An 18,800-nucleotide genomic window follows, 5' to 3' on the forward strand; every position below is an offset into this window, starting at 1 on the left:
AAATCAGAGTTGTAGAAATAAGTGCATTACAAAGATAATAAAATTGAAATAAATTAATCATAATGAAAATACAAAAGAAAACTGCCAATGAAATTAGTATCCCAAAGCACTTTATATTTTTAATCAGCTATAGATTAACTGTTGACATGTTAAATTTAATACATACCTTACATATGATTTGACTTAATTTCTTCTTTACATCCTGTGTCTCATCTAAATTAATGTGATAATGTGATTTCACCTCCAGTGAAGCTTCTGACATGGGTTGTTTTTTTTAGGTTATCAGCCAGTTCTTGTTGAAGTTGTCTCACAACTACCTGATAAGATATTTCTGTTACTGGTTTTACAAATCACTTCATTATTAAACTATGTTCATAATATATAATTCTAAGAGTTAGTCTTTGAAAAATATCACCACGTACATCAATTTACCTTCTTTTCCTCATATGTATACATTCCTGGCTATTGCCGAATTTGGTGAAGGATGAGGAAAGTGTTATCCCTCTCTCTAATCAGTATGATGTTTATGAGACAACTGATTCAGCCCCACTGTCTGCTCTTCTCCCTCCCACTTCACCTGATGAATGTGCAAAATTTAACAAACCTACTGATCTCAAAAAGAAATGGATATGTGGGTAGGGCTGGGGGTGGGAAATTCTACACTTATTCCCTCTTTTTATTAGCGGTTCAAATGAACTTTAGACTCCCTCCCATATTCAATCCTCCATTCAAATACTTCCAATAGATTCCTATCTCAGAATAAGAGCAAAGCCTTTACAAGGCCCTCCAGGCCTTACTGGGTAACCTGGCCTCCACCTCCCTCCCTGACCTCAACTACTGAGATTCTCCCCCTACCCACTCCATTCCTGCTACACCAGGAATCCTGACACCCAACATGTGTCTGAAAAGAGGACTCCAATGCCAACATGACAAATCACAGACAGTTACAGTTATCTCTATGTTGGGCAAACTTATGACCAAATGAACATGATTGAGCCTTTAAAGGAAAAGTAATTATAAGCAAGTTATTTGTAAAAATATTCAAATAAATTACAAATAGCTGTGGGTATATTAAATCAAATATGGTATTGCTAAAATTCACCACATTTATCCCAATTTATAATGAAATGAAAAGCAGGTACCTTGAACAAGTTGAGAGGTCATGAGAACACATAATTTGGGACTGAAAGATTTCGGATTTAATTCAAACTGACATGAAAAAAATTACATGAATTAAAAATGTATAAAAGCTATTGTAGGAAAATTATGATGAGATACAGCATCTACACTTCAGTTTACCTGGGAAAACAGGAATTGACTGTCAACAAATGTAACCCAATTAATTGAATCTGAATGTCAAAACACTCATTTTAGGTATGAACATTTCCATTTTATCTGCTTCATCACAATCTTAGATGGTCTTAAAAAATGGTGACAAAGACACTGAAATGATTATTTCTGCAGCACAAGACTTAATAACACTAGTATACATCTATTAAGAATTTATAACTTAAACTTTTACAATTTCATATGTGACAAAATGTCTTTACTCAAAGTAAAGCACTTCTCAAGTTTAATTTTTGTTTGCTGCATACAAGGTATGTTTCTGTGCTGATGTAGCAAACACATAAATACTCTATATATTTGCATATTCAACTAGACTCAACATTTTAGACACAACCAAATATTTCTTTGATTTTTCTTTCAGGAAGTTAAAAAATGTTTATATTTCTTGATACTTACTTCTCTACTTTCTCATTTTCATACTGATATATTCGTTCTTTTAAATGGTTACATTCATTGATTAATTCCTTATTTCCTTCTTCCAGAAGGCTTTGTTTTTCACTTTCAGCTTTAAGATTTTTTGTGATATCCTGAAATTGGTCTTGGATGTCAATTACTGTCTTTTCTTTACTGTCAGCTTTGTTGTTGTTGAAATAACATTTTCACTTTGCAGCTGGGATAACCTATCCTCTAAGGATTCCAATTTTCCAATGTATTTACTCACTTTACCTTGTTCACTTTGATACATGTGTTCAACCTCCTTCATCTGGCACTGTGTTTGGCGTAGGTCTCTTTGTACACGTTCTAAAATCAAATTCTTTTCTCTCAGAGCACCTCTTGTGTGATGGAGCTCAATTTTTACACTATTGAATTTACTTTCAGCTTTAGAAAGTTGTTGAGAAAGAATCTCAGTGTTATATGTTAGGTTAGACACATCAAATTTCATTTGTTCCTGTAAATGACACCACCCATCTCTTGCTTTACAGTTATCAGCACTGTAGTTATCATGTAATGGCTTCTGGAACAAGTCTTGCTTTGGTTTTGTTTTCTCATAAGTGTTTTTAACAGCAAACAGAGTGGGCTTTTTTGTTTGAATCATATGCCTCATTTCACTGCACTGGGTAAGCCACAAATCAACAAGGCTTTGGGAATCGCTAGACTGCCAGGGATGTCCAATGTCTAATTTCCAATCCATGGTATTTTGGTTTGGATTCTTTGTCTTTCACACATCAAACCCTCAGTCTTCTTTCATTTCAACTTTAAGTGCATCTGGGTTCCTCATCGTTTTAATTTCTGCATCATTATAAAAACCCTCCTTATTTTTGTGAAAAACACATTCAGCGTCAGGTTTATAATCATTTTCATAGTCTAATTTATGATTTAAGTCAAGTTTAGAAGGTAACAGGCAAGTATATTCCTGGGACCCAGAGTATAAACGAGATGGAAAGACATTTTTGAGACTTGGTTCTCTTTGTTGAGGAACTGCCTGGAATACAACAGATACAGATACTCCAGATGCATCATTCTCCTCACCATCAAGTATATTATTTGTCAAATTAGAGGATAGTTCCTTTAAGTTTGCTCCTTTAGAGTTGTCAAGTAGTGGCTCTTCCTCAGGATAAGCAGTAATTTTAAATTTTTCACTAATTTCAGCAAACTTCTGCTTTAACTCATTTGCGATGTTTTAAATTATTTTTCAATTCTAACTTGCCTTGTTTCATCAACATTTCCTCATGCTTTTGAAGAAAAGGAAGCCCTGAATAGACAGATATATCCTTTCTATCACATTCCTCATTCATTTCAGGTTCTTGAGACATTTTTTGCAGATGCAAAAGTGGAAGATTAATTGGCTTGGTTTGATTTTCAGATGTGTTTTCTGTCGGGGTGCATGTTTCAACAATAACTTTATCCTTAAGTCATCAAGTACTGACAAAGAAAAATTAGAAAATAATTAAAATTTAAATCTATGTTTAGCTGTTCACAAATAACTGAAGTGTAACTAAGAAGTAACAAGTAACTTGTATTGGTGCTTGTTAAGTATCAAGTAACTTGTCTTATTACTTGTTACAAGTTCCTTGTCTTGTTACTTGTTAACAAGTCTTGTCTTGTTACTTGTTACTTCATGCTAACTAGAAAAACATGAAGATGCAAACCCAATTTTGTCACTGTTTCTTTGGACTAAGCTTCATTCATTATATATTAAATCCAGCAGAGTTGAGTTAGGATATCATTTTTAATATGACAAAGGTTTCATCACTTTAAAAACATTTCACCTGACCATGCCTGACATAGAGAGCCTCTACAGTGCAATTAAGGATTGTTTTTACACATTAGCAATTGGAGAGTAGGTAAACTTTAAATGATTAGGAGCCATGGCCCTTAACATCAGTCAGGAAGTAAAGCAAATTCCTAAATTTTAATTCAAATTATATACTATGATACCATTATGTACCTAGATAATCTCCTTCTGTCCAGATCTAATACATTCTAATGTCCACTAATGGGGGGAGGGGTTTTAAAAATTTTTAATAATATTTACCAATGTTCTACCCTAAAATAAAATATGTGGAAGATGCTAAGGGGAAGAAATTGTAGAGTCATTATTTGTACTCTCACACCAAGAGCCTCATTCTGGAAGGTGTGGTTCTCTTTTTCTTCCAAAGATAAAGTTTGGCTATAAGTTGCTAAAGATTCTAGGAGTATTTTAAATTTTATGTAGTTAAAATATTTTAAAAATTAAATATATTACAATCTACAGATATTTTACATTCAAGTCCACATGTAATTTCATTTGGGCTACACTAGTTATTAAAGCACCAAAACAAAATTATACCAGAAATTTAAACTTTCACATACCTGTGATTGGTTGTTTTCACTTCCATCAAGCCTCTCTTGTTCTTCCTCTGATTTCATTTTTAAGTCTAGTTCTCCTGACACATCTACATATTATTTAAAATGAAAGACTTAGAACAGTCAGATAAAAGACATGATCTTTATAATAATAAACAAAATAATATTTAACCAATTGAAAATGTAAAATAAGGCTAATTTTTAGCTGAATATTCACTTCTTTAAGAACTATTCATAATTACCCAGGAAGACTTCACATAACAGGCTGGGTCTTAAAAGAGGAACCAAATTTGGGACAGAATAAACAGTATAGGATTTCAGATACAAGGATACAAACATTTCAGATATATAAGAAACAGGTGTACATTGCCAGAGGTATAGGAGTAATGTAATTTTGGAAACCACAAACAATGTAGTTGAAGTTCTGAATGTTGTTAAAAAATGTACTATCAGGAAATTGAGAATAGTGGACAGTGTGCTGTTACATGTTTCTACATATTTCTCAATTTTGGTTTCTTGTTGTTTTGCTCATTCATGTTGGGTGGATGAATTTGTGAATGAATCTTTATGTTTGTATTCCTTGGACCTGATGGCATCTAGAGTCTCTTCATATGCATTATTCAGGAGCCTCCTTCATTAATGCCTTCCAAACAATGGGGAAGAGAGTCAGAGTGGGAAATTAGCACTCTACTGCTCTGACACGCTTGATATAGGAATCTCACTTTATATTCTTCCTGCATTTCTAACAATCTGTTCCTTTTACTAAAGATTCATTTTATTTGACCACATTCCACTCTGCACACCTCATTGTTTTTCCTTCATAGTAACCCCTGTACTCTCTGCCTTTCTCATTCATTCTCTATGCCTTTCCTCTTCCTTACTTCCTGAATGTCCTTAATTTCATTCCTTTGGTAATACTCATAATTTTTAATCCGTTGCTGGCATCTTCTCTAATCATATACAACTTTTCTCCATTTTACTTCTCTTTTCCCACACTATGAATTTAATAGATTAATTTTCTACTAGAAAACACCAGTGCTCATGTGTCAAATAAACATTGTCAAACAAATTTTTACAAAATGCAATTTTACCTTCCATTTGTCCATTTAATATATTTTTTCCTTTCTGATCTGTGGCTTCACATAAGGAAGCAAAAGACTTCTCTGGAACACTTTCAGAAATGCTCTGTTAAAATAATGAATTGCACAAAGATTTCCTAAGCACTTTCTGAGAAAATTACTGAATTTCCTATTTTAAAAGCAATTAGACTTAAAAATAAGAGCATGTATTAAAAATGAAAGCATTTACATGGAGAACCTCATATAGAGCCTCTAGTCCATGTCCAAGTGACATCTGCACTTGGCTGTGGACTCTGTAAACTGAGAAAGGAAGGCCAGAGCAAACATATTCACACATAAAACACTGATTTACATTCTAACAAGAAAGTAACTTCAAAACACCTAACTCTAATTTGCACTTCCCACCAAAAATAAGAGATTTTAAAAATAGCATATATAAACAAATTCTTTAATATTACATTTGTTCTAATGCAGCAGTAAAATAAGATGCTTGGCATACGGAACTTTGGAGTACATGATACTGAGTATAAACATCCTTAGAAGTTGCTTTGTGTAGATAAACAAGGACTTGGAGGAACCTAATTATTTTCTATAACAAATGAGAGCTAATGCTGCATGGCAAATGTTTTTTTTTTTTTTTTATTTTTAATACAGGAAAAATAATTGAATAGAATGACAAAGTTGTAAGAAAAACTTTTCTTTAGGTTTTAAGTAATAGCTAACAAAAGTGAAATATAGCATGCAACTCTTTGCACATTAAGAATTATTTCAACAAAGTATAGTAAGCTTTAATAACAAGGGAAGAAGAACATTTATTAAGCATCTAAAATCTGCCAAGCACTTATTATGAACATTTTCTTTTCTACATATCATAAGAAAAAGAATGATTATGATAACAGCCATGGTTGGAATCTTTGGATTAGGTGGTTGCCATGGAGATGTCACCCACCCATCTGTGAGTAATAACTTTGATTTGATTATGTCCATGGAGGTGTGGCCCTGCCCATACAGCAGGGGTCTTGATTAGTTTACCTGAGCCCTGTAAGAGCTCGGACAGAAGGAGCTCAGGGCTGCAGCCAGCAGGGACTCTTTTGGAGTTGGCTGTTGAATGCAGACTCCTGCTAGCCCAGAGTTTGCCTGGGACAAACTAAAAGAACACCCCCAGAAGCCTAGAGAAAAATGTCCTGGGAGAAAGCCACTTTGAAACCAGAATCCTGGAGCAAGCAGATGCCAGCTATGTGCCTTTGGATCTAATAGACGTTTTCCAGACATCACTGGCCATCCTTCAGCGAGGCTATCCTATTGCTGATGCCTTTGTTTGGACACTTTTATTGCCTTAGGACTATAAATTTGTAACCAAATGAACCCCCTTTATAAAAGCCAATCCGTTTCTGGTATTTTGCAAATAACAGCATTAGCAAACTGGAACACATGATTTTTCTCATGTGGGGGGAAAACGTGATAGTTCAGTTCTTGGTAGTATCTTACCTAGATGGGTTAGAATTGCAAACAGTATAGGTTGCTTCTTTTGTCAAAAAGCTAAAGAAAAATGATTGTACAAATTCATCCTCTTCAAGAAGGGGGGAAAAAAGTATCCTTGTGGGGCCATGACTGATGAATGCAAGTGAGCACACACACACAGATACACATACACAGCTATTACATATAAAGCTGCAAATAAATATGCTACAATGGATACAGGCAAATGACCAAGAAAACAGACAATGAAGAAATGTTTACTGTGAAGGAAAAATTAGGCTTGGGGTAAATAAAAAAGAAAAGAAAAAACAGGGTGGGGGGGCATGAAATATGACCAATCAAATACAAGCTTAGCCAAGATACAATAAGAAAAAAAAGAATTACAAAAAGGTATGTGGAGAAATGAGTGTGTGTGTGTGTATGTATGTATCTCACAGATAATTACAAAGACTTTTGTTCACAGGAAAGTCCCTAAAAAAACTGTTTCATCTTACTCTATGGTTGCTTGTTTATAAATGCTATGTAACAGAGTTTTAATTTTATCATTATAAAATAAGTCATTCAAATAGTTGAAGACAGTCTTCTACCCCTACATGCAAGTTCTAAATGATCCCTAGAAAGAAAGAAAAATCTAAAAGGAAACATTCCTAACACATCAACTCACTACTTAAAGAATAGGGAATCAGAACTTCTAAGGAGTAATGTTTGGCGTGAAAACAGAGATATAAGAAAACATGGGTTGGGCCTAAAAAGGTCGATAAGTTTTTATCTATACCCTAATCTAAGCTCATTATTGGAGGACACCTGAAAATATACCAGGAACTTCTTTCTTATTTATGACATATTCCCTCAATAGAAACTAAATGAACTTACACAAACTAAATATTAAAAGGTGATATTAAATTTAAGCCATAGTTTCAGAAATTGAAATAGATATATAATGATTATATTACTTCTAATATTCTGTTATAGAGAAATCCATGCCTGTTCAGTCAGATTCCAAAATATCAAAATGCGTCTTACAAGCAAGACCTCATTCTAGGTGCTCCAGGATATATGCAAAAATATTTCCTCTCTTCCAGTAGCTTATAAAGATGCAGAGGCCTTCAAATAAATTATTTCTGAAATTTGGATTTTTGGAAGGTTATACAAGGGATCTGAATGGATCTTATTAAAAATCATAATACAAAAACATTTCTGAAATTAGAAATTTTAACATATGGCCATCAAGAGCCTCTGCTTCTAGAGCTGGTTATTCTTCTAGACAAAACATGTATTCTGCAATTATATGAAGAGTTTCAAATATACTCTTCAGAGAATGATTTAGAAAACACAGTGGAATCTTCATAATAGAGATTTTGGGAGAATTTAAGTTTCTAAATTCCCACTATTTCTGACATTGTTTTAATGTAAATAAAGAACCAAGGACGGAAATAGAGAAAAAGTTCTCTCCTAAAAACTACAGGATACAAAACTAAAAAGAGGCCAAGAAAAAAACCACAAAAACTATATGGTGTATGCTGTATAGTTTTGGAACTGTAAGGCAACAGAGACATCCCAGGATTATGAAAATAAGTGATTGGATCCATTAAAATTTTCATTTAGCCATGAGAATTATAAAAGACATATTAGTATGACTTAAAAGCCACAGTAAGACTCCTTATCCTTAACCATGTTTCCTATTTCCTCCATTGTGGGAAAGCTTTGCTCACAATTTTATTGTCACTATGTATTTTCCTGCCCATCCTTTTTTTTCAGCCTCCACTCCCCAGTCTTCAGTTTTTACCAAAACAAAAATAAAATAAAATAACATAAAATTCAAATACTCATGTTTGAATAAAACGGTTTTCTTTGACCGAATCTCCATTATAAACATAAAACAATAACAGGCAGACCACTGCTAAATATTAAGAGTAAATACTATATAAAACTAAATTCAGAGCAGGAAAATTAATTTCATGAGAGAGCACTTTACCTTACTATCAAAATCTAAGTCTTCATTGTCTGATGTAGGCGATGAATCATCAATGATTGGTTTGTTGGAAAGCCTTTAGAACAAAAATATACAACAATATGAATAAATTCATTTCTTTTTTAAAAATCTGGTGAAAAGCTGGCTATGTATATATTAAAAAATGTTTCTTGGCATAATTAAAATTTACTTTATTAGGAAGCATTAGGTTATTTAATTCTGATTCCACTTCTGTCCTAAACTATGAAATACTCAATGAAGACTCACTGTTAGCCCCATAACAAAAAGTGCCAGCCAGGATACTGGCAAAGCCTGAGAATGCTTCTCATCACCAAAGTCCTGGGGCACTGAACTGAAACTCTTAATGGATGTAAGTTTTGTTACCTGAAGTAGACCAAACCTGATAACCTATAACAAGGTAGAAAGATACAATGCCCCTTCTCCATGGTCTGCCCCTGGTTTAAAGTCTAATCTCTGTTAATAATGTAGTCTTGGTTCTTCAGCACCTTCTCAAGAAGGTGAAAGGACTGCTCCCCTTACCTCCCTTTACTCCAACATGGCACAGGGAGTCCTTGAAACGTTTACGAACAAAATGGTCAAAAGCCAAAGAACAAATTTATATGTTCTTAATGGGACCATTATTTCCAGAGATTAAAACAGTAAACATTACAAAATCTAATTTTTTTCCTGTACAGGTCCTGCCTTATTCAGGCCCACATAAACTAGCAAGACCATAAAAACCCAACCAGGCACTCAGATACCCCAGGAGAGAGGCTGCTGCAAAACAGGTTCCTGGTAGTTGTTCCTCTCTCTCCCTAGGTGCTGTCTAGGGGTCTTCCTTCCTATGCACTCTCACTCCTGGATCCCTCCTTCTGCAGGGCTCAGGGACAGTCCAAAATTACGTCTTCAGTCTATGAAGACAGATTTCTGGAACAAGGATGGGCTCAAATGGCCAAGGGTAGATGTTCTCTATTTCCCTGCTGCTGGGAAACAAACTAAATGGACTCTCAGTTACTGACTCCAAACACATATTGCTGACAGGGCAACGCAGGAATGAGACATGGACACAAAGCTAGGACTTAAGGGAGCAGGGGGCCCACTTGCCTCTAGGGTGAATGGACGACAATGCCGAGTTGCTCCAGCTATTTATTACAGAGCCTCAGGTGCACATGCTTGAGGTCCTCGGGCTCGGGAGAGCCCACCAGACCTTTGTCTACATCAGATGTTTACATCATAGTCACAAGACTTATGTCAGGTGTATATCGTCATCATCAGAGTCACAAGACACACATCTTTACAGGGCGGGCCTGCATGGCATTCTATGCAGGCCTGCGGCTCAGCGTTCTAAGCCACCACCCTAGATATGCCTCAGGCAACATGGAAGACTCAGTTTCCCACAAACACAGGCATATTACCAACTACCAAAGTGAAGCTCACTGACTGACCTGACTGACAACCTCTGCCACCCCACCCTTCCCCTACATGTACAATGGAAGGACATCAGTGAACAGGGCAAAGGAGTGATGGTTAAAGGACAACCATGCTGGGCCACAGACCTGGATAGTCCAGCAACCTCCAGCCCCCTTGTATGCTAGGGGGTCTGAGCCACCCTCTGTAAATTGGGGTGGAGGTAGATGATACCACATTCCTATCTGCTCTGAAGAGACTCTTCCCAGAGGCTCAAGTTATTTTAACCTCTTGCAATAGAAGTAACCTTGAAGTTTGTTAGTTCCTCTAAACGCAAAAACAAATTTTAAAAAAAGCGGCATCTCCTCAGAATCCCCTTGAAACCCCCAGGCCTTTCTTAAAAACTTCCAACATCCTATGTCTTTCATCCTTATAGTTTATCTTTTATCACATCAGCCATAAACTCTGATATTCTGATATCTCTTTTCTAAAACCCTTATTTGTATCCAACCCAGTGTTGTTCCTTTCAAACTTGCCTCCCCTGCTAATTCCATGCTTATCCTTGTCTGTTGTGGTAACTAAACCCACTCCCCACCTTTCTATTATTAACATACTCACTGTGCTGGTTTGAATCTGTTATGTGCCCCATAAAAAGACTATGTTGTTTTAACCCACTCTTGTGGGTGCAGACCTATGGTGGGTGGGATCTTCTGATTAGCATATTTCCATGGTGATGTGACAATGTAACTGTGGGCAGGACCTTTTGATTAGATTATTTCCATGGAGTTGTGAACCCTTCTATTCAAGTTTGGTCTTCAATAGTTTACTGGAGTCTTCTATGAGAGGATGAAAGGCAGAGACCTTTTGAAGAGAGCTCAGAGAACCAACACAGACCCAGACATTTGAAGATGCTAAGCTAAGTGATGAAACCCAGAGTGTGTCCCAGAGAAGCTAAGTGAGAACCCACAGACACTTAAGCAGAAAGCCACTGGAATGAGAAGCTGAAAGCAACCCAACCTGGGAGCAAAGGACCAGGAGAGGCCAACCACGTACCTTCCCAGCTGACAGACGTGCTCCAGATGCCACTGGCCTTTCCTCAGAGAAGGTATCTACTTCTTGATGCCTTAATTTGGACATTTTCATGGCCTTGGAACTGAACATTTGTTAACTAATAAACCCCACAGTGAAAACCAATCCACTGTGAACATAACTGACAGCACAGAAACGTTATGTCCAACTGTGGTTAAAGGGGGAAATGTCAGGTTTTATGTATGATAATAGAGTAAATTTTTTAAAAAAATCCATGGAACTGCACAACACTAGCAAAGGTAAACCATGCATTTTATAATGCAATTATAAAAATGTGCTTTCATCATTTGTAATGGGTGTACCACACCAATGCAGGGTGTTAAAAGTGCATGCTATATGGGAATCCTGTATTTATGCACGATTGTTCTGTAGACTGACAACTTCTCTAATTAAAAAAAAAAACTGAATGGGGGAGGTGCTAAGGTGGTGGCATAGAGAGTTGCTGAAGCTCGTTAGTCCCCCTGGAACAATTCATAAACAACAGAAAAATTCGTAAATAACCTGGAATAACTGTGGGGAGAGAAATGTGACTATCCACTCATCATACACCAACCTGAATTGGGAGGAATGCCTGAGATCGCAGCATAAAATCTGTAAGTAAAATCTGCAGATCTGAGTGGAGATCCTCTCCTTTGTGGAAGCCTCACGGTGCTACAGAGCAGCACTCTCTGAAGAAGCAAATTTACCTCACTCAGCCCAGCTCCAACTTGGGTTTTAATGTTAACTGCTCAATACAGACAGCAAATACCCAACAAGCACACTGAGGCTTTTGGTGATGACTGACCTTGGGAGAGTCAGGGAACGTATCTGTCTTAAGACGGGGAGACAAAAGATTGGGTGCTATCTCTGGCTGATTGTGAATCCGGGGGCTTTCTGTCCCTTTTTCTCTCAACCCAGGACGCTCAGTGGAAAAAGCCTCAGCCGTTTTCAGCTCACAGTGCTCTGCTGTAGAGAAAGCCTCAGCCATTTTAAACTCACAGCACTCTGACCCAGACAAGGGTGGAGATAGCAGAGTCAGAGAAACAAAGAATCTATATGCAGATGACCTCTCTGTAGGGCGCATAGCTTCGCAAGAAGAAAGTGTGGGGCCCAGCTCTACTACTTGCCTTACATTCAGAACCAGACCCCAGAGCCTGGAGAGGAGAGCCACCGGCCACACCTGCTTATACCAGCCTGGAGTGACAGGCTGACAGGTGCCACCTGCTGGGCAGAAAAGCACAGGGTGTGTCAATCCTCTAAGACACACATCAGGGAAACTGGATACTGAATATTTCCTCCTTCTGTGACCTGAGCCTGTTCTCATCTGGGAAAACCTGATTGGGGTGGCCTGGGAGGTCAGATACCTAGACAACAGAAAACTACAACCTACACTAAGAAAAATGAAGTTATGGACCAGTTGAAGGAACAAACTTATACTTCAACTGAGACACAGGAATTTAAACAACTAATGCTAAATCAATTCAAAAAGTTTAGAGAAGATATGGCAAAAGAGATAAAGGCCATAAAGAAAACACTTGGGCATACATGAGGCAGAAATCGAAAGTTCAAAAAAACAATTGGCAGAATCTATGGAAATGAAAGGCACAACACAAGAGATGAAAGACACAATGGAAACATACAATAGCAGATCTCAAGAGGCAGAAGGAAACACTCAGGAACTGGAGAACAAAACACCTGAAAGCCTACACACAAAAGAATAGATAGAGATAAGAATGGAAAAATACGAGCAACATCTCCAGGAACTTAAGGATGAAGTGAAATACAAGAATGTATGTATCAATGGTGTCCCAGAAGGAGAAGAGAAGGGAAAAGGGACAGAAGCAATAATAGAGGAAATAGTCAATGAAAATTTCCTATCTGTTATGAAAGATGTAAAATTACAGATCCAAGAAGCACAGCGTACTCCAAACAGAATAGATCTGAATGGGCCTATGCCAAGATACTTAATAATCAGATTATCAAACATCAAAGAGAAAGAGAATCCCGAAAGCAACAAGAGAAAAGTGATCCATCACATACAAAGGGAAGCTTAATAAGACTATGTACGGATTTCTCAGCAGAAACCATGGAGACAAGAAGGAAGTGGGATGATATATTTAAGATATTGAAAAAGAAAAACCGCTAACCAGGAATCCTGTATCAAGAAAACCTGTCCTTCAAATATGAGGAAGAGTTCAAAATATTCTCTGACAAAGAGACAATGAGAGACTTTGTGAACAAGACACCTGCCCTACAGGAAATACTAAAGGGAGCACTACAGACTGATAGGAGAAGACAAAAGTGAGAGGCCTGGAACACAATTTTGGGTACTTGTAGCACAGCAATGTAAGTACACTCAGCAAAGATAACTATGAATATGGTTCAAAGAGGAAGGTTAGGAGCATGTGGGACACCAGAAGAAAAGAGGAAAGATAAAGACTGGGACTATATAATTCAGTGAAACCTAGAGCGTTCAACAATTGTGGTAAAATGTATAAATATGTTTTTTCAGGAGGGAGAACAAACGAATGTCAACCTTGCAAGGTGTTAAAAATAGGGAGGCATTGGGGGAAAAATCCAATCAATGTAAACTAGAGACTATAATTAACAGACTCATTGTATTATGCTTCCTTTAATGGAACAAAGGCAATATACCAAGGTAAATGCAGATAAGAGGGGAGCACAGGGGAGGGATGTGAGACACTTGGCACTGGTGGTGGTGTCTGACTCTATTCTACTTTGATTTAAGGTTATCTTTTTTTTTTCCTGCTTCCTAGCTGTCATGTTTGGTTTTCTCTGTGTTTTTTTTTTTTTTTTTATTGTTTTTTTCTTTTTCTTTTTCTTTTGTCTCTCTACCTACTTTGACTCTTCCTCCTCCTTTGTGGAAGAAATATAGATGTCCTTATATAGATAGTGGTGAGGGTAGTGAACACATAAATATGTGACTATACAGGGAACCATCGATTGTTTACTTAGGATGGAATGTATGGCATGTGAACAAAACCATCTTAAAAAAAAATGGGTTGATGATGAAAACTTGAGGGCAATATACTGAGTGAAATAAGCCAGACACATAAGGACAAATATTGCAGGGTCTCACAGATAGGGATAAATTATAATACGTAAACTTGCAGACATGAAATATAAGCTACCAAGATATAGAATGAGGCTGAAGAATGGGGAGCAGTTGCTTAGCATGAGCAGAATGTTCAACTATGATGAACTTAAATGTTTGGAAATGAACAGAGGTGACGGTAGCACGTAGGCAGAATAACTGACAGTGTTGAATTGTGGGTAAATGTGGTAGAAAGGGGAAGCTCAGAGTTGTATATCACCAGAAGGAAAGTTGGAGGTCAAAAGATGAGAATCTATAAAACTGAATCCTGTGGTGGGCAATGTCTGAGATTAACTGTACAATTATTAGAAATCTCTCTCATGAACTAGAACAAATGTACAACACTACAACTAGAAGTTAATAATAAAGGGGCATATAGAGAGAAAATATATACCTATTGTAAACTATATATTACAGTTAGTAGTATTTTAACATTTTTTGATAAACAGTAACAACTGTACTAAAAATACTATGAGTCAACAATAGAGGGGAGTGGTTAGGGATATGGGAGGATTTGAGTTTCGTTTTCTTTTTTTTTCTCTCTTCTTTGTCTTTATTTCTTGTCTGGAGTAATGAAAGTGTTCTAAAAATTGAACAAACATCAATTGTGGTGATGGATGTACAGCTGTATGAGGGTACTGGGGCCAAATGATCATACACTTTGGATCTTTGGATAATTCTATGATATGTGAACAATCTCAATAAAATTAAAAAAAAACTGAATGGAAGGGAAATTATTGAGTTAGCAAGTACAGACAGTTCTTTCAAAGACATCTTAACACGACAACAGATGACCAAATTTTCTTCCTTTTGTTTACCTGTACTTTTAGACCCTTGCATAATGTTTACATACTACTTTAATAGCAATTTTAAGTTTTTTTCTTACTTGAGTATATGTGGCACTAAATGGCTGAAAATAAATGCCAGACCAGGGCACTAAATAATACATTCATAAAATTCTAGTGCTAAAAGGCACCCTTGAAAATGTCCTAGATATATAATGATAATATAACCTGGTTATCATTTTGCTTCTATTTATAAGACCACAGAAAGACTAAAAGTTTCAAGGGCAGTATGTCCTGCTTGATGACAATCATCTAATTATAGGAAATTTTACACAAGTCAAATATGCAAAATCATCAGTCATATTTAAATATTGACTCTACTAGGATTTTTATGCAATATACTGAGTGTTACATGGAAGATGGAATGAGTTGCCATTTGCGATCCCTCAGCGATATTTAGATTAATTTGAGGGTTCAACCATAGAGTGCCAAGGCACGGGAAACAAAAACAAAAATCTAACTAGCAATTTTGTTGCTTCAAGGTAGGACCAGTGTAATGCGCTGCTTCCTTTTGAAACTGAGGAGATATTTCAAATGTTCTAACAAATGTTTGCTCAAGACATCTACAAAACCAAATGCTTAAATATATTTTAATTGGGGAAAAAAATCAATATACCATAGAGCTACCACATTTTTAAAAGACTAAAAGTTTCTAAGGCATTACATTATTTTATGGATATGACAAGTTATTTCCTTATTGATGGGTAGTTAACACTGTCTCCAGCTTTTTGATATGACAATGATATCATAATTATCCTTCACCTCAATGAATGTATATATGTAACATATTTATATAAATATCCCCAAGGTACATAAATGGATATGATAGATCTTTAACACATACAACATATATATATATTACTCTAAAACATGTAATAGACTTAACATGTGTGTCTGTCTGCGTGTTTGGACAAGCGCATGTTTTTCTGCAGGATCAAGTACCAGAAGTACAGTTGTTGGATTACAGGAATGACATTTCTGATACATACTGTAAACTTACCCTTCCAAAAGAATTTACCAATTTTATCTACCAACAGGGTATGAGAATGTCTTTTTCCTCAAATTCTCCAACCTTGGTTATTTTTGAATATACTATTTCTCGATATGATTGCAAAAAATGGTATCTCATTTCTGTGTTAATTTGCATTTTTCTGATTCCCAAAGTTGAATATCCCTCATAAAACTATAAAATTTATTAATCTTGATTATTAGCCCAAATGAGAATTCATTTTATAGCAAAACAATAATGCCAACTGTCAAAAATTCAGTTTACCTATTAGAATCATTATCCTTAAGAGGAAATTGCTGATTATCAGGTTGTTCACTCATTCTTTGTTGAATTAATCCACCATCATTAACCTCAGCAGAAGCAGCATACAAGTTTTCTGATACTTCCATGTCATTTCTTTTGGACTTCTTCCTTTCTTCAACCTTTAACAAAAATTTGATACTCAGGAGAATTGTCATTACTTCATTCAATAAAAAGAACTCTTGTTTTCATTAATCTTATCATTTGACTCAAGTTTCATTCTGTGATGTTAATAAATAAAATTTTGTTGCCTACTTTAATTTTATTCATTACATTTCACTGAAGTTTTGTAAACTCTTCACTTCTGCGTAAGCAAAAGAACCAGAATTTCTGAAAATCCCATAAAGGCTTTTCTTAATTCTATGCTCTTATTTACATACACCTGTCACTAAAATTTTTATCCCCAATTGACTAGCAGAGACAGAAAAATAAAAAGACAAAAGCACAAAATATGTCCTTTCTGCCTTTATCACCTGGACTTTGCATTGAAAATGGAAGATTAATTAGCTCAGTTTGATTTTCAGCTGTCTTTTCTGTTGGGTGCATTTTAAAAATTATTTTATCTGTTAGTCATTGTATTAGTTAGGGTTCTCTAGGGGGACAGAATCAATGACAGATGTAACAAACTGTCAACTCCAAGGAAGATGTCCGATGAACTCCTCAGGAAATGAACCAACAACTTCGACGAACTCCTCAGGAAATGAACTGGGATTTTCGACGAACGTGCTCAATGAACTCCTCAGGAAATGAACCGGCAACTTTGACGAGCTCCCCAAGAAATACTTCACTGGGCAGCCGAAGAAGAAGTGAAGGTTCTCTAACCCTCCCACTTATAAGCCTTCAACTGATCACCTGGACCAAATCCAGCCAATTGCATTCTCTCATTGTGGAAGGCACGCCCCTTGATGAGTCATCAGTCAGCTGCAGTCAATTGACTGAAGATCCAACAAACCAGCCCGTTGGTTTATTAACCAGCCTCAAATATACTCACAGCAATCGTCAGGCCAGTGCCTGCTTGACCAGACAGCTGGGTCACCTAGCCAAGTTGACACATGAACCCAACCATCACAGTCATCAAGTATGGACAAAGAAAAATTAGAAAATAATTAAAATTTTACTCTTAATCTATGTTTAGCTATTTCTAAAAAAATGAATCATAACTACAAGTAACAAGTAACTTGTCTTAGCCTAAAACATGAGAAAAACATGAAGATGCAAACCCAATTTTGTCACTGTTTTTTTGGACTAAGCTTAATTCATTATATATTAAATCTAGCAGAGTTGAGTTAGGAGAACATTTCTAATACGACAAAGGTTTCCTCACTTGAAAACCATTTAACCTGACCATGCCTGACATACAGAGCCCCTACAGTGAAATTAAGGATTGTTTTTACAGGTTAGTAACTGGAGAGTTAGTAAACTGGAAATGATTAGGAACCATGGCCATTAACGTCAATCAGGAAGAAAAGCAAATTCCTAAATTTTAATTCAAATTATATACTATGATACCATTATGTACCTAGATAGATTATCTTCTTCTGTCCAGATCTAATTCATTCTAATGTCCACTAATGGGGGGGAAGGTTAAAAATTTTTAATAATATTTACTCATTTTCTACCCTAAAATAAAATACGTGGAAGACATTAAGGGGAAGAAATTGGAGAGTCATTATTTGTACTCTCACACCAAGAGCCTCATTCTGGAAGGTGTGGTTCTCTTTTTCTTCCAAAGATAAAGTTTGGCTATAAGTTGCTAAAGATTCTAGGAATATTTTAAATTTTACAGGTATTCAAGTGTTTTAAAAATTAAATATTACATTATAATCTATAGATCTTTTATAGTCTAGTCCAAATGTAATTTCCTTTGGGCTATGCTAGTTATTAAAGCACCAAAACCAAATTATACCTGAAATTTAAACTTTTACACACCTGTTGTTGGTTGTTTTCACTTCCATCAAGCCTTTCTTGTTCTTCCTCTGATTTCAGTTTTAAGTCTAGTTCTGTTGACAAATCTACATATTTAGTTAAAATGAATGACTTAGAAGAGTTAGACGAAAGACATAATCTTTATAATAATAAAAAAACATTTAACCAATTGAAAATGTAAAATAAGGTTAATCTTTAGCTGAACATACACTTCTTTAAGAAATTCTCATACTTATCCAGGAAGACTTCACATAACAGGCTGGGTCTTAGAAGATGAATAAAATTTGAGACAAACTATAGGATTTCAGATTAAAGGATAGAAACATTTCAGATATATAGGAAATAAGTGTACCCTGCTAGAGGTGTAAAGGTAATGTAAATTTCAAAACCACGAACAACATGGTTGAAATTTTAAATGTTGTTAAAAAAAGTACTATCATGAAGTTGAGAACAGAGGACAGTGTGA

General features: G+C 35.9%; 1 protein-coding gene across 1 annotated transcript; it reads right to left on the reverse strand.

The window, feature by feature from the left end:
* Positions 1-2,658: 2,658 nt before the first annotated feature.
* On the reverse strand, positions 2,659-18,401 carry LOC119534918 (ankyrin repeat domain-containing protein 26-like). Its single transcript, XM_037837468.1, has 6 exons — positions 18,338-18,401; positions 16,373-16,530; positions 8,668-8,740; positions 5,226-5,319; positions 4,141-4,223; positions 2,659-3,210 (listed from the first exon to the last, which is right to left on the reverse strand). The coding sequence occupies exons 2-6, from the start codon at positions 16,495-16,497 to the stop codon at positions 3,196-3,198; spliced, it is 390 nt and encodes a 129-aa protein (XP_037693396.1). The 5' UTR covers positions 16,498-16,530; positions 18,338-18,401; the 3' UTR covers positions 2,659-3,195.
* Positions 18,402-18,800: the final 399 nt, after the last annotated feature.

Source organism: Choloepus didactylus, chromosome 5, assembly GCF_015220235.1.
Source record: "Choloepus didactylus isolate mChoDid1 chromosome 5, mChoDid1.pri, whole genome shotgun sequence".
Lineage (NCBI taxonomy): Eukaryota > Metazoa > Chordata > Mammalia > Pilosa > Megalonychidae > Choloepus > Choloepus didactylus.